The sequence below is a fragment of the Eptatretus burgeri genome, chromosome 14 (genome assembly GCF_056783735.1).
Source record: "Eptatretus burgeri isolate ZD-2024b chromosome 14, Ebu_testis_v1, whole genome shotgun sequence".
NCBI classification, from domain to species: Eukaryota; Metazoa; Chordata; class Myxini; order Myxiniformes; family Myxinidae; genus Eptatretus; species Eptatretus burgeri.
The window spans coordinates 48,299,094-48,316,215 of NC_140974.1; the positions used below are offsets into that span (position 1 = coordinate 48,299,094).

A 17,122-nucleotide genomic window follows, 5' to 3' on the forward strand; every position below is an offset into this window, starting at 1 on the left:
CCTCTTCCCCCCCCCCAAAGTCTCGACTTTCCACTTCCAACTCTGTCTCATCTTTGCTCTCCCCCATCAGAACCCCAACTCTGTCCTCCCTTCCCCCTCCTCCCTTGGGGGAGTAGAGGAGAGAAGGGGAGAGAGGAGAGAGAGGGGGAGCACCTCTTACCCATAAGCTTATATTATGGGTAAGATAATTGAAGACGAGGAAGATGGGTAAGATGAGGGAAGGAGAGGAGAAAGAGGAGGAGGGGAGATGGGGCAGAGGAAAGATGGGGAGCAGGGAGGAGATGAGTGGAGAGATAGGGTGATAGGGGAGAGGAGGGGGGGGGAGGAGAGAGAGAGAGAGAGAGAGAGAGAGAGAGAGAGAGAGAGAGAGAGAGAGAGAGAGAGAGAGAGAGAGAGAGAGATATATAGGTGGCGAAAGAGACAGAGAGCATGGGGGGGGGGTGGAATGGAGGGATGGGAGATGAGGTAGGACATGGGGGAGAGGAGACGTGGGAGGATGCGAGGGAGCAGGGATGCGAAGAGGAAAGGGAGAGGGGGAGCGAGGAAACAGAGAGAGAGAGAGAGAGAGAGAGAGAGAGAGAGAGAGAGAGAGAGAGAGAGAGAGAGAGAGAGAGAGAGAGAGAGATGGGGATCGGGTGGGGGGGGGAGGAAATGGGGGATAGGGAGGGGGAAGAGGAGAGGAGGGGAGAGGAGGGGAGAGGAGGGGAGAGGAAGGGAGAGGAGGGGAGAGGTAACAGTTAATCAAAGAACAGTTAAATGTCATGTGAATTTAATATTGTCTAGCTGTGTGCTTGTGAAAGTTGTTGCTTGATTACAATCTACCCTGCCAACCCCAAGTCCTCAAAAGTCATCTACCACCAGTTAAACCAAGTTCTCAAAAGTTCTCATCCCATCACCAAACGCATGTGATTGTATTACAGTTTGCAGTACTCAGCCCATTAAATGAAAGTAACCAACTTTTGCATGGGCAACACAATCATGCAATTTTTGTATTTAAAGAAAGCTATGTCATACCGTATGTACGCTTTACAAATTAAAACTTCACTTTACAAATTGAAAATTCCTTTAAACCAAATGTTATTAATAAATATTGTTTTCCAGAGTTAGTCCACACGTTCAAAACATTACGTGCAACGTTTTTTGAAGCATATACAGTAGTTGTAAAAATTAACACACCTTAAATAAACTCATGTATACCCTGGGAATATAAAACAGAATTAGACTACAGTTTAATTACAAACTTCAGCTGTAAGTCTCGAAGAGCATTTAATGTCAAGCAACGGGGCAACAGGCGATTGCAGAGATCACTGCTTTTTAAGCAAGGCCAGCACTTTCAAACGGTTTCGCGATCGTCTTTTATAAGGGACATGGTGCCGGGTGGAGGTGACGATCCGAAGCGATGCATCGTCACCCGAATCGGGTGCTCCCATTGGCCCCCAGCCATAGCGTGGCCCGGCCGCCACGGCCGGAAATGGCCTTATCTTACATCCGGAGAGACATGGCTGAGCTGCGGAATTGTCTTGCTCCGAACCCTGTGATATGAATCACCTTGCACCGAACTCCAAGGCCATGCTTCGGCGACTGGCCGAGGGTCTTGTCAGCCCCGCAGGCCCACTCCGGTACCCCCAGCGCGCTGCGGTTGGCGCTGATCAATACGCTTGTTCCATCCGTATACCACGCGGCCAAAGTGATCCGGGCCATACAGCATGCCTCTGCCTGGTGGCGGCTGCATCGAGGCGGAGGTGCGAGAAGATCCCTACTGTCCGCGGGAGATATTGGTGGCCACTGTGGTGAGCGAAGACCGATGGTAAGACGCTGTTGTAAACCAACGCGCAGTCCCGAACAACGATGTACACCATGCGCATCCCGTACCGTGCGATGGCAATTATCATGGGGCTGCGCACGGGTGTTTTTCAATCATGGTGTTGATGCTTTTGTTGGCCTCCGTGAGACAGTACTCTCGCAGTGGAGGGTTTCTTAATTGTGGTGTTGATGCTTTTGTTGTCCCCACTGATGGCGGAAAGGAAGAAAGAGATATAATCAGACCTAACTACGAGACCCACACAACGCATTTTCCCGTTGACCTGTTAGACAGGAGGGCCAGGTCTAACTGCACGTATACTAATGAAATAACTGTCTGGGGATCACTGAATGTTGGGTGCCATTGCCTTAGAACAATGCCATTTCCACAACTGCAAATATATATATATATATATATATATATATATATATATATATATATATATATATAGCCTGGTGTTGGTGCAGTGGTAAGGGCAGCAGCTTGGGATCCAAAAGGGCCTGAGTTCAATCCCCATTGGGCCACTGAATTAATACACCAGGGGGTTGACTCAACCTGTCATCCTTCCGAGGTCGGTGAAGTGAGTACCAGTGTACTGGGCCGGTGTATACCCCGGTTAAAATAGGTGTACCATATCCCTGTGTCGTAAGAGGCGACCAGGGTTGCGTCAGGAAGGGCATCCGGTGTAAAACATGTGCCAAATCACTATGCGGATCATATGGATGATCCGCTGTGGCGACCCCGAACGGAAGCAGCCGAAAGAAGAAGTGTGTGTGTGTGTGTGTGTGTGTGTGTGTGTGTGTGTGTGTGTGTGTGTGTGTGTGTGTGTGTGTGTGTGTGTGTGTGTGTGTGAGAGAGAGAGAGAGAGAGAGAGAGAGAGAGAGAGAGAGAGAGAGAGAGAGAGAGAGAGAGAGAGAGAGAGAGAGAGAGAGAGAGAGAGAGAGAGAGAGAGAGAGAGAGAGAGAGAGAGAGAGAGAGAGAGAGAGAGAGAGAGAGAGAGAGAGAGAGAGAGAGAGAGAGAGAGAGAGAGAGAGAGAGAGAGAGAGAGAGAGAGAGAGAGAGAGAGAGAGAGAGAGAGAGAGAGAGAGAGAGAGAGAGAGAGAGAGAGAGAGAGAGAGAGAGAGAGAGAGAGAGAGAGAGAGAGAGAGAGAGAGAGAGAGAGAGAGAGAGAGAGAGAGAGAGAGAGAGAGAGAGAGAGAGAGAGAGAGAGAGAGAGAGAGAGAGAGAGAGAGAGAGAGAGAGAGAGAGAGAGAGAGAGAGAGAGAGAGAGAGAGAGAGAGAGAGAGAGAGAGAGAGAGAGAGAGAGAGAGAGAGAGAGAGAGAGAGAGAGAGAGAGAGAGAGAGAGAGAGAGAGAGAGAGAGAGAGAGAGAGAGAGAGAGAGAGAGAGAGAGAGAGAGAGAGAGAGAGAGAGAGAGAGAGAGAGAGAGAGAGAGAGAGAGAGAGAGAGAGAGAGAGAGAGAGAGAGAGAGAGAGAGAGACACTTTTGGCCTCTTGATTGTTTGGGATCATGATGTAACAAGAGAAGTTATACCAGTACAAGCAAATGCCTGAGCATTGCCCAACAAAGAAACAAGGTAAATTAAAACTTCAAGGTAGGTACACCATCAACAAGTTCACATAAGGATGTGTTCACACACCACTGTTGTGAGAACAGTGTACAATCACTGGAATGAATTTCAAGGTGCACTCGTGCTGTGACCAAGGTTTTAAAGAGATAAACAACATCGGAAACAGAATCACAAACATCTTGAAGTTTGCGTTTCCTTGACATGTATATAGCAAGCTTCGCTTCAGAGGACAAATAATTTGCTAACAGGCACTCGTATTTACGCTGGTGGAAGATGCTAAAACCGTAAACAAAACCACAACAAGTAAAAGTTAGGCCGAGTCCCCGGATAGCACGTGATAAGACTGTAAAAAGGGGTGCCAACCTTGAGCAATCAATAAAAATGTGAAAAATAGTTTCTGTGGCACCGCAGAAGGGACACAATTCTGTGTTATCGGGAGATATACGATGAGATAAAACATTGGATGGTAAAATGTAATGTGCCAGTCGCCACTGCAAATCTCCGGAGCGCTTAGCAGTGGGTGCCTTGTACATAACATGCCAGTTGATCGAAGTAGAATGAGTGGTCTGAAGCATTCTCCCCCAATGTGCTTGTGGTTCCGCAGGTCTATCGGGAACAAGAGTTTTAACACACAAAGCGTAAACAGAAGATTTTTCCATCAATTTAAAGGAGGTGAAACCTTGAAAATGAAGCAAAAGCTCTGGAAAGGGATGTTGGGATAAAGAAAGGTTAGCTTCTACCTGTGGAATCCATTTCAGATTAGTTTGCTTGAAAAAGCGCAGAATCACAGAAAAGATTCTCCCAATAATTCGAATGGACCTCACTCCAGTGGCCACAGCGACGTCAGCAGCTGGCTTCCACTTATAAGGAGAAGGAGTTCTGAGATCTTTTACCTTCGTACATCCAGCATCAATAAACTTCTGCACAAGAATATAATTGCTGCAGACCCCTTCAAAAATGGGGTTTAAAAAGATAGGCTCATTTAAAAACATTTCCAGGGAGTAGTCATTGTTATTTCGGCGAACAGTGACTGCCTGCCATGCCTTCAGCATGCTTCTATAAAACAGGGGGACTGATGCTATATCAACTTTCTTGGTGTCAATAAGGAACAGTTGCTGATCGTAGCCGAGTTTCCCCACCTGTCGAAGCAGGCAGTGAGCCAAGGCCTTCCACGAGACGTCCGTGTACAGCAGTCTGCGAAGCGAAAGGAGGCGAAAAGCCATCACCTTGCTGGTAATAGCAATCAGCCCCTGTCCTCCTTCAGCAACAGGCAGGTTTAACACACCAGGTTGGAGCCAATGCTTTCCTCCCCAAAAGAAGTCAATAAGAATTGATTGTAATTTTTTAAGAAACAAATCTGGGGGCTGCAGTGCTATAAAAACGTGCCAAAGCATTGATGCTGCAAGGTTGTTGATAACAAGGGTTCGGCCCCGATAGGAGAGTTGACAAAGTAAGCCCTTCCACTTTCGTAAACGTCTCTCAGTTTTAATTATTAGAGATTCCCAGTTTTTTAAAATGAAGTTCTCAGTTCCAAGAAAGACGCCTAGGTAAAGAATTCCATCCCTTTCCCATTTAAGTTTCTCAGGAAGAGTCGGAGGAATGGCGCCATTTTGTGGACCAAGATGGAGAGCTCTGCTTTTTCCCCAGTTCACTTTTGTGGAACTTGCCAAACCAAATTCATGAATGCAACGGACCAAGGCTGAGACGTCCTCAATCGAGCGAACGATTGCACAAAGATCATCTGCATAAGCAATCACTTTAAACGGGTTCGCCATTGGTTGAGGAAGGAAACCAAGAAGACGTGCACGCAACCGAACGAGCAAAGGCTCAATCGCAAGAGAGTACAGGAGGCCAGAAAGAGGGCACCCTTGACGAATGCCTCTATTAACCGGGAAAGGGGGACATAAAATGTTGTTAACCTTTAAGAGACTAAAAGTGTTGTTATACAGTAACTGCACATGAGAGATAAAATTTTCCCCAAAACCAAACCCCGTAAAACAGAGAAAAGATAAAAATGATCAATGGTATCAAAGGCCTTTTCTTGATCTAAGAACACCAACCCGACATTCCTTTGCTCAAGAGAACAGATGTCAATTATATCACGCACAATAAAGATACTGTCATGAATTGTCCTCTTCGGGACACAGTAAGACTGATCTGGGTGTACGATCTCCTCGATTATGGCTTTAAGGCGGTTGGCAAGGGCCTTGGAAAATATTTTGTAGTCTGCACAGAGTAATGAGATGGGACGCCAGTTGTGTGGTTGCTGAAGGTCTCCTTTTTTGGGGATAAGGGCGAGGACAGCCCTCCGGCAGCTTAATGGCAGTGAGCCTGATCGTCGACCGTCGATTATAACCTCAAGTAGTTCTGGTCCGAGGAGGTCCCAAAAGGTTTTATAAAATTCCGCAGGAATTCCATCCAGACCGGAGGCCTTACCCGAGGGTAGAGTTTGAAGAGCAGCTTGGAGTTCCTCCAAAGTTACTTCCTTGTCCATTTGTAGAACTGCAGATTTTGACAAGGTAGGTAAGGAAGAAGTCAGCACTGTTACCATTTTGTTGTCGATTTTCGGAGCATGATAAAGTTCAGTAAAGTAGTGTCTGGGTGAGGCTCTAACATCTTTTTGATTGTGTGTTATCCTTCCTTCCTTTGTCCTTACTGAAGTTATCTGCTGACTTCTCTTTGTTTGAGCTTCCAGTCCAAAAAAGAACTTCGAGGAGGTGTCCAGGTAGCACAAATTCTCCAGTCGGAGACGAATCAGCGCTCCTCTGGCTTGCTTTGCACAAAGTCCAGCAAGAAGAGCTTTTTTCTTCGCCAGCAAGAGGTTGGTTCTTTCATGATTTGAGGCCAAGAGGTTGGTCTGTAAATATAATATTTCTTTGGCAAGCAAGGATTGAAGGGCAGAGTCATATTTGGTGTGGTAGGCTCCATATTGTTGGCAAAAGGATCTTATTTGCACTTTGACGTTGTCCCACCATTTTCCAAGGCAGGGGAAGGAAGTTTTACGTTGGAGCAAGGCTCTCCAGAACACACCAAAGGCATCGACAAACAGTTGGTCATCCAAAAGGCTTGCGTTGAAGGTCCAGTAGGCAGCACCACGATTCCGAACTGGTTGGTGAATCCGAAGTGCGACCATGTGATGGTCTGAGAAGCCGCTCGGAATAATGTCCATATTGCTCACAACATTTAAAAAGGTACTGTTGATGTAGAAACGGTCCAATCTTGCAAGTGATACGTGGCCTTTTGAACACCGACTCCACGTGTATTGGCGGAGAGAAAGATTGCGGATTCTCCACACATCAACCAGGGAAAACTTGGACAAGGCTCTCAACAAAGGCGCTGCGCTTGCTGGGTGCGGCTCCTCTCCATTACGGTCAATGGTGGGGTCCATCGTGCAGTTAAAATCTCCACCCAAGCAGACAAGTCCATCAAAATCAATGTGTAAAAGAGACGTTTCTAAGTGTGTGTAAAAGGTGAGTCTCTCCGTGCTATCGCTAGGTGCGTAGACATTCAGTACGGTGTGTTTAAAGCCATTGTGTGTGAAGGTGAGTTAAATCAAATACCCTTTGATAATCTCATTAAAAACAACACTGGGACTACAAAAGGAAGGTTGTAAATAAACAGTCACCCCAGCCCTTGGGTGTTCCAGACTACTAAAAAACCATTTTCCCCTCATTGTCCTTTGCCATTCACTTGCACAAGAGGAGCTGCATCTTGTTTCTTGCAAAAGCAAAACATCAATGTGATTGGTCTCAACAAACTGTTTAACTTCTGCTTTACGGATGGAGGAGCGTCCCCCATTAATATTTAAACTCGCTATTGAGAAGGCCATAGGCTAACATTGAGTTTGGGTGTGTCAAAAACTTAGTCTCTCTGTGTCTGCAGCTCATTCTTTGCTTTGAGGATGCATTTCCGGAGTCGATACACCTGTGATTCCGTCACACCAAGCTGTCCGGCTTTGAGGAGCAAAAGCTTCGCAGAGATGATAAAGCCGGATAAGTCAGGGAAAAAGTTTTTAATTTTAACATGTTTCTTGCGAAAGGTGTCATGAAGAAACTTTATGATATCAGCAGGTGGAACACTGGTAACACTCTCCGAATCTTGGGAAACTGGATCATTCCATGCTTCAGCACTGCCACAAGAAGCAAGTGATGAGTCCCCGTCCGAATCATAATCCGAGTACTGATTGGTGTCCATTACATTATCGTTATGCTCCAAAGATGGAGCTGATGGTTTAATAAGGGAAGCCTCACATTCCGCTTCCAAAGGGGGAGAAGGAGTCGGGGAAGGAAGAGTGGAGGGAGGAGGAGGGGGGGAGGAGGAGTGGGGGGAGGTGGAGTAGGGGGAGGTGGAGTAGGGGGAGGTGGAGTGGGGGGAGGTGGAATAGGGGGAGGTGGAGGGGTGGGAAGAGGAAGAAGATTAGAAGTGGGAGGGGGAGGAGGAGGAGGAGTGGGAGGGTGAAGAAAACGGGGAGGAGGAAGAATACTAATGGAAGGAACGTTATATTCCGCTTGAGATGAACCTGGTGTTTCACTAGTTGAAGCTTTACACCCTGATTCAACCAGGTTTGGAGTAATTGGTGACTTAGAAACGGTACACATTTCACTGTTGGTCTTTTCAGGGAGGGGGGTTACAGTGGATTCGGTGTTAATATCCAAGGTGCCTGTGACTATGGGAGTGGTCACGTGCGCTCCCTGCTGCACAAAACCAATCTCCTCCTCATGTTCACTAACCCCACCGACAAAAAAGTCATCATCCTCTGGAGCAAATACATCAAATCGATTTTTCGTTTTAAAAAGAGCATCTATTGTTGCTTCCAAACACGAGTCATTATTCTCGGCAGCCGGCGCCATCTTTTTTGCACAGCTCGCCGTCACATCTTGACTATTGTTATCATTTAAATGCTTCAATTTATGTTTCCTTTTTGAAGGAACAACGGTGAAGCTTTCGTCATCTGTCAGGGGGGGATTTACCTCCACTCTCGACGGCCCAGGCAGATTGTTCGAGTTTGAAGCGTCACCAACGTTCCCAACTCTAGATATACCACTATTCGTCTCAATGGGTTCGACCACACTTGATATGCCACTTAATATATTCTTGGGGCAATCACTTTTTAAATGTCCCGATTCACCACAGATAAAACAAGTTGTGGTCTCCGTTGCGATATAAATCTGGTAATTGCGGTTTTTATTTTTTAAAGTCATAACTGCATTGAGCGATTGAGCGTTGTTTTTTTGAATGATATAGCAATGACGTCGGAACGACATGATGTGGCGAACCGAAGCGTCAGAGCGGAGACGAAGTGGAATCATGGAGATTCGTGACACAACTGTGCCAAAAACGCTTAATGCAGCTACAATCTCCTCACTCGAGAAGAAGGGCGGGATGTTGGACAGTGTTAATTTTACCGCCATCGTATCGAGATAACTAACGTTAACGAAGACGTCTGGCGGTACGGATAGACCGGTTTCGACCGCCTGAGCCACGTGTCGCTCCTCCGACAAGAAAACCACCACACGTTGGCTCATTTTCGAAGCGGCGAGAACATTCTCGATTCCTACGAGCTCTCCCAGAGCCATCACCACGTTCTCAACACTAACTCCATCAGGTGGAGTAATTGTCACTCCATTTTTCCGAGTGAGTGACTCGTACACACTATTGTGCAAACGTCCGTTTGCCATAGCTTAAAGCAAAAGAAGAGAAGTTTAAGTTTAACAAAGGAAAACCGTCACAAGCAACCAGCAAGTGGGGTCAAATGAAGTATGAGGGAAAGGAAGAGTATAAGGAAGAAGCTAAACCACCGATAAACGGCAGGCCTATGAAAACAAGGCAGATGAAAAAGTAGGCCCAGAAACCCGAAGGTTTCAAGGAAAACCCACAAAGCACCTACCGTGCGTGCTCTCCTTCTCTCTCTCGTCTCAGCAGGAAGGGAAACAGGGAAAAAACTCCACAAACACGTACGGGGACACAGAGGGAAACGAAATAGGGACAGGAACAACACTAACACAGCACAGTACTCACAGCTGCACACACAGAGCCGCCATGACGCCACACCCATGCACGACTCACCAACAACCAGCAGGGGGTGTGTGAGAGAGAGATAGAGAGATAGAGAGATAGAGAGATAGAGAGATAGAGAGATAGAGAGATAGAGAGATAGAGAGATAGAGAGATAGAGAGATAGAGAGATAGAGAGATAGAGAGATAGAGAGATAGAGAGATAGAGAGATAGAGAGATAGAGAGATAGAGAGATAGAGAGATAGAGAGATAGAGAGATAGAGAGATAGAGAGAGAGAGAGAGAGAGAGAGAGAGAGAGAGAGAGAGAGAGAGAGAGAGAGAGAGAGAGAGAGAGAGAGAGAGAGAGAGAGAGACTTTATAAGAAAGGGTCCTTTGTTGTCATGGAATCATAAAAAATGGTATCGTTGAGAAGCTAATATTCGATTTACTTGGAACAAAAATTTGTGTCCGTTGCATCATAAAAATGTCTGTTTTAAAAGCCCGTCTCTCCAAAAGGGAGGAAGAAGAAGCAAGACTTGCAGATTTAATGTGGCGGTTCCAATGGAATGACAGCAGGAACCTTTTGTAATAAAGCACAAGCCAAACCCGCGCTCCACGTGGTTTCTAAAGGGAGGATTCGTTAGGACATCAATATATATCCCGTGTTCACAACGTGATTTATAGAATTTTTACATACAATGTTTCTTGTTACATTTTTTTGTATCAAATTCACCTTCTGAGGTAGTCAGCACGTGCAGAAGAGGGTTTTACATTGCAGACGCTGTTTTCTCGGAGTGGCATTACGCCTCTCAGCAGTGACGGTCTGTCGACGACAGACGTAATGACATCAGCGAATGACCGATGATGTCATGACGTCATTACGCCTCTCAGCGGTGACGTCACACGTCGCTATGCAAATTATTGTAAAAATTAGAAAATCGCCAAAAAATTCCCAAACCTGTCCGTCTGGCACGATCTCACACAGCCTATACTGTTCATTAGACCACAGAGCACCCGCATACTGAAAGTGGCGACAATCAGTCCAGCGATTTCGGAGGAGATTCGTCCACAAAATATGGCTTAGCATATTAATATAATAATGACTGACACGGAGAGAGCACACAAAATTATATATAGTAATATTTCTCGAAGCAAGATAAATTATATAATAGTACACCAAAGTAGCCCACAAAAAACAACAACCACAGCCACCATTCCAACCACAACAACAACCGCAGCCACCACGACAGCAGCAAATTAAAGAACATCTGAGTGTTAGAAAAGATCCTTTTTAAACGCGTTTCACTTCATTTTACATCCTCATTCGGACTCACAGATGGATATGTAATATTATATGTTTGTGAAGTGTAATATGCTGGCTTTTGATTAAATCCATCAGTAAGGTGACGGCTTGGCACAGCTAGTTCATTTTAATTTGGCCAGTCACTTCATGTTCATCCTGGTCTGCGGACAAAGCATCAATGGTTCCGAAGCAGTCTTATGTCGAGGATAACCCTTGGTGGTTTGCCGTTACCTTCCCAGTATCCATTGAAGACAGGAATTAATATAACTTGCTCAAGGTGACGGTGATAACTCGCCGACTCTTCATGAAAGACACCATGGTATATTTAATGACCACCAGTTAATGTTTGCAAAACTGCCCAAGTTATTGCCAACAAAACTTAATGTAGGTCTTTATCTCTCATCATAAGGATCGTTAAACTGTACAAACCTCGTCAGTCACTTTCAGTCTTTTTGTATAAATGGCCATCTACTTATTATGCACCATACTCGATGATGGTTAGAGCATTCACTCCGAGTCTGTCTGGAAGATTGGTGTTTCAAACCTCGGCTGGCAATTATCATGGGGTACATAAAGTAGCAAACACTTTAAAAATGGTACATGCTGCATTTTAAAGGACAATGGACAAACAAGAGCATGGACAAACAATAGCTTACCTAATAACTTGCCTCGACCCCTGTCCCAACCCCCTTTCCCTATCCCCAATTACTCATAATGTTTGAATATGAAATTGCTAAATGTTTAACAGTTGCTAACGTTGGTTTAATATCCATTGTCTTTAAACAGGCTAACATAGGGCAAGATGAAGATTTTGAAGCAGCACAAATTAAAGCTTTCAGCCTTGGAGCGACCAAGGTAAGTCTTCTGAAAAGTTTATTTTCTGCTTGAGAAAATACTTGTATTGTTAAAAAAAAAACCACAGAATAGAAAACTAGATAGAAAACAATATGAAAAAAATCCCAACAGAAACAAAACAATCCATTTCACAATGCAGACAATCACTTGTGGATATAGATTACATTATATCAGAGAATGAATAAGCTGACTCGCCTAGAGGTGGCTTAACGGTTAAGGTGACTGGCTCAAGATCCTTGAGTCTTGAGAGGTGTTGAGTTCAAGCCCTGTCACCCAATGAATTAACACCAGGTGGGTTGACTCAACCTGGCATCCTTCCAAGTTTGGCAAAATTAGTACCAGCTTGCTAGTAACAGGGGCACTGCTTTAACGGCGCAGCCACGCTCCCGAGAAAATGTTGCAGCCAAGCAGCCAGAGGCTGCATATGAATAAGTAAATAAAGAAGAAAGATGTCATGCAGAGCACAATATTTGTGAAATCCCTGAAACAAATTTGACCTAAAAATAAATGGTGCTTGAAGTCAATGAGCAAATATGCAAATTCCTCTTCAAATTTCAAGTGAATTGGATAAAAATTGATGATTTTAGGAATCTGACCTATGTTGACCTTTTGACCTCTAGACCACAAAAATAATTTATGGTTCAATTCTGTGACCGGTTATGCCAAATTCTGTTAAAATGTCAAGTCAATGGGATGAAAATTGACGATTTTAGAAATTGCACCGAAGTTGTTGACCTTTGGCTGATGTTGACCTCAAAAATAATGAGGTGGTTGAATTCAGCGACATGATATGCAAATCCTGTTCAAATTTCAAGTAAATCGGATGAAAACTGATGATGTTAGAAATCTGGCCTATGTTGACCTTTTGACCTTTATACCACAAATATAATTGGTGGTTGAATTCAACGACCGGATGGACAAATCCTGTTCAAATGTGGTCAATCAGATTAAAATTGATGATTTTGGAAATTGCACCGAAATTGTTGACCTTTGGCCTATGTTGACTTTTTAGCCTTTGACGACCTCAAAAATAATTGGTGGTTGAATTGGTGTGGTTGAACCTGTTATGCAAATCCTCTTTAAATTTCAAGTCAATCAGATGGAAATTGAGGATTTTTGGAAAAAAATTGACAAAGTTGTTGACCTTTGGCCTATGTTGACCTTTTGACCTCAAAAACAATAGGCTTCTTCTTTTTACGAACTCTACCAGCTGGTGAACTTTCATGAAGATCGGTTTAAGATTGTGACGTGTATGTGATTGACTTAAAGACAGACAATCAGACAAACAAACAGCATCACAGACCAGACCAACCAATATGTACTTGCGAATGTTCCATTTCACAAGTAACAAGCTGACTGCAGGGGTGTGTTCAGTTACCAAGTTTCTTGTAGAGTGCTCACCAAATGGCTTTAGCACTCAAGCAAGCACTCCATTCACAACTGTTGATAAGGAACAGCTGGCTTGGGTAACTGCTTGGTAAGTAAACACACCCCGAGATATCGTGCAATCATTCCATCACACGCTGACATGCTCTGTTTGGTATTAGTAACAATCGACATCGCTCCGCTTTCTGTCTGCATTTAATTCTTTTTTTCTGAAATGCTAAACTCTGTGTATATTTTGTTGAGCCACTATATTAAAGTAGATATGCATGCAAACTCACTAACACACACACACACACACACACACAAACACACACACACACACACACACACACACACACACACACACACACACACACACACACACACCCTGAGAGTTTGCTTCTGTATCCATTGTCACCACCCCCTGCATTCTCCCCTACCCCACATCCTTACCCGCATCTCATGTTGGCCTTGCTGTTGGCATTTCTCCCTTCTCTTTCTGCTGTTCCTATTGTTCTGTTGAGTCCTGATCCGTTCTCTGTTCTATCTCTTGCACAAGCGTTTACTGTATACAAAAAAAAAACACCGGAGGACAATTGGCTGGTCATGCATGCATGTGCCTTGTTAAAAGCCAGCACTCCCACCTAATGCAGGTAACCCTTATTATAGGGGGGTAACTATAAGCAAGGAATTTGGCCATGTTATTGGCTCATATGGGCTTACAATTTTGAAAAGTTACTTTGGAATCTGTGTCATCCAAAACCTAAATTTAAACAGCTGGATTTGCTTCAAAATTCTGGTGAACAATGCAGAACCATTGCAAAGTGTATCAAATTCAGCTAGGACATTGCAATTGCAAGCATGTTAGTAACTGAACACATAACAGCCATGAAATATAAATAAACAAGGACATTTAACAATGTCCACTTGTCCATGTGACTGCGCACATGTGAGGCCTGTGTGGAAAATTGGAAATTGTTCTGTGAAGGTCTCCTTATAAAATTGTATATTGCTCGTTGCATATGTTTCTCATTGATTGTGAATACTTAACTCTGCAGTACTTTTGATCTTTTTCAGAAAATATGGTACAGAGGAGGTGTAGTTGCGTCTCAGCTGATCTAATCTGGGTTTGATTTCAGACCCGACAATATTATACACCTGGATTCCGTCAATGAGTGCGCCATCCCTTGGATGGACATTAAGATGGGGGACCTGTCTGCCAATTTTGATTGTTGCTGGCAAACATTAAAGATCCAACTGTGTCTTGTGCCAAAGTGTTGGTGAGTTATCGATAGGACCATGGAACAAATTAGAAATTCCTCCTCCGGCTGACTGCTGGGAAGGCAATAGTAAACGATCCAGCATCATTCTGGCTTGAATCTCCCGAGGCAGCACCAACGTTCTGTCAATAGAATATGGTAGGTAGAAAAGCTTTTGAACTGAAGGCCTGTAGAAGGTGCCAAATGGCTTCAAGAACACCGAAACAAATAATAATTTTATATTTTCTATAGCATTCATCGTTTTGTTATGCGTATACTGTGCACAGGTGTTCGTGGAAGATCTACGTCAGGAGTTTGTGCAAGGTTTTTTATGGCCGGCAGTGCAGGCAAACGCCCTCTATGAGCGACGTTACTACTTAGGCACATCGTTGGCAAGACCTTGCATCGCTCGTCGACAGGTGGAAATTGCTCGCTCGGAAAATGCGCAATTCCTCGCTCATGGAGCTACAGGAAAAGTAAGTCACATTCTTGGCATCACCAATATGTACCTAAGATTTGTCTTGAAGGTAAAAGAGTACCCATTTATCTATGAACATCTGTGAAAGAGAATTCAGCACACACAAATAACTACTCAGAAAACAAATCGAAAACAATTCCTTTTCCCCAATTGTCGAATCAATCCTGAATGTAATCTATGATAATAAGTGTGTGTGTGTGTGTGTGTGTGTGTGTGTGTGTGTGTGTGTGTGTGTGTGTGTGTGTGTGTGTGTGTGTGTGTGTGTGTGTGTGTGTGTGTGTGAGTGTGTCTCTTCGATAACTCCAAAACTATGAAACCTAACGGCCTGAAATGTTGCATGCAAACGAAGAAACTCCATGGGAGTGCACAAATGAAAATTTGGTGTTTTAGTTAATTTAAACACCCCTTTTGAAGATAATTAACGGCATTATTTAATTATATATTTTATCAGGGCTTCATCCTCGGTCAACTCCTTTGTCAGCCCTCCGTAACCTCACTTGGGTATGAAGCTGACATGTTTTTTTGGTATGCTCAACAATGCCTTAACTTGGAACAGACCACAGTGGTTTCTTAACGATAAACTCTTTTTTACATTTTCCTTACTCATATCATGGAATGCCTGATCTTTATACCTATTAATTGCTGGATACATCGCAATGCTTATAAACACCTGGAGAACATACAGTGTTCATGGCTTTATTTCATTTCCACACATGCGATAAGCTCGAGAATCTCTTACCCTGAGACAAATTTCAAAATTGAAATTGCGGAATTGACCTTAGCAGCAGTTCCGACTGATAAAAAAAAACATTTATTTGTACAATTTGGACATTGTTTGACGCTCTGGGGATCTCCAGGTGGTGTTTAATATCACTATTCACTTGCCAAGCCTGCTGTTCTTTATGAACCGTTTTGTTGGAGTGCTTGTTCGAGTGCTTAAGCGACTTGGATATTTGTTTGCAAGCCATAACGATACACAACAAAAGTACCTGCACTGTGATTCTGCACTGTCTAACTTCACTGTCTAACTGCACTGTCCCTTTGCATTGTCTAACTGCACTGTCCCTTTGCATTGTCTAACTGCACTGTCCCTCTGCACAACACAATAAAAATACATCGATCAACATGCAAAGTTCAGGCCCCACCTGCTTGTATTGCACTTAGTAGTGTCGTGCGGTGCCAAGCCTGCTGTTCCTTATCAAAAGATGGATGGAGGGAAGGAATGGATAGATCGCATTTTGGTTGTAAAACATGCGATGAAATTAAATACAGGCAGAAACACAGGCATCTCCAGGTATTTATAAGCATTGCAGCTAGGATGCGATGGGGTCAGGATCTATTGTCCTGAGCTAGGTTTTGAAGTTTGGACTGAGAGGTTGGGCTTGGCAAGGGGTCCGTTTGCTGGAGGGGTGTTCATTTGTCTGGTTCACGTATTCTTTGGCACTCCGGGCAGTGTGTGACCCCTCGGAGAGATCCAGTTCCCAGATTAGGTAAACAGGGTGGCAGCCGCAGTTTGAGTTGCATTCCTCAACGAAAGCCATTGCGATAATTTATAATGTCTTTAAAATTGGGAAATGCTGTTAAAGTTCTGGGTGTTTTTGCTGTCCTGTTTGGACGTGCTGTTTTAATACATCCTATTTCGTTCAGTCCTGTACTAATGCCAGCAGATGGAACCACTCCCCCTCCCCCCCCCCCGCTTCCCCTCAAGTCTCCCTCCCAAATGCAAATCGACCCCCTCCCCTCCCTCGACCCCCTCCCCCACCCCTACCTCCTCTCTCCCTCTCCCACCCCTATGCCTCACCCATCTATCTCTCTCTCTCTCTCTCTCTCTCTCTCTCTCTCTCTCTCTCTCTCTCTCTCTCTCTCTCTCTCTCTCTCTCTCTCTCTCTCTCTCTCTCTCTCTCTCTCCTCTCCCTCTCCCTCTCCCTCTCCCTCTCCCTCTCCCTCTCCCTCTCCCTCTCCCTCTCCCTCTCTCTCTCTCTCTCTCTCTCTCTCTCTCTCTCTCTCTCTCTCTCTCTCTCTCACCTCTTTCTCTGCCCCCCCCCACCCTTAGTATTCCCATCAGTGAAGCGACGGATGGTATTTGCTAGTACTAAACGTATGTAACAAATAAAAAATTTTTGTCTGTCTGTATGTTCACAATTTTTGGAAAGACTGCTGGGCCGCCAACCACCACATTTGGTACACAGGCAAAGTCCGACCCGAGGATTATCCCTAGGGTATTTTCATCCACCACCTCAGCCTTTAAAGACCCCACAAATCCCCAAAAGCTGTAAGACCCTTGATATTTCGAAGACCTTTTAAGACATCAAAAACCCAAAGATCCTTTAAGACTCCTAAGATATTTCAAGACCCCTCAGACCCCCAAGACCTTCAAGACCGTTAAAACTCTGTCCGTCCGTGAAGCCATGTGAATGTATGTCTATTAATTATGGATTGTTTGAACGTCAGTTGCACCCTGACTACATGTCATCTATTAATTACATACAGTACTAT

At 44.5% G+C, this 17,122-nt stretch overlaps 1 protein-coding gene across 2 annotated transcripts in view; it reads left to right on the forward strand.

Annotated features, from left to right (window-relative positions):
- The window catches only part of ASS1 (argininosuccinate synthase 1), a 193,131-nt gene that overhangs the window by 15,405 nt on the left and 160,604 nt on the right, over positions 1–17,122 (forward strand). For both annotated transcript variants that reach the window (XM_085854743.1, XM_085854744.1), the window contains exons 2-3: positions 11,456–11,524; positions 14,436–14,624. In XM_085854743.1, coding sequence (XP_085710869.1) covers positions 11,456–11,524; positions 14,436–14,624 — 258 coding nt within the window. The remainder of the gene's footprint in view (positions 1–11,455; positions 11,525–14,435; positions 14,625–17,122) is intronic.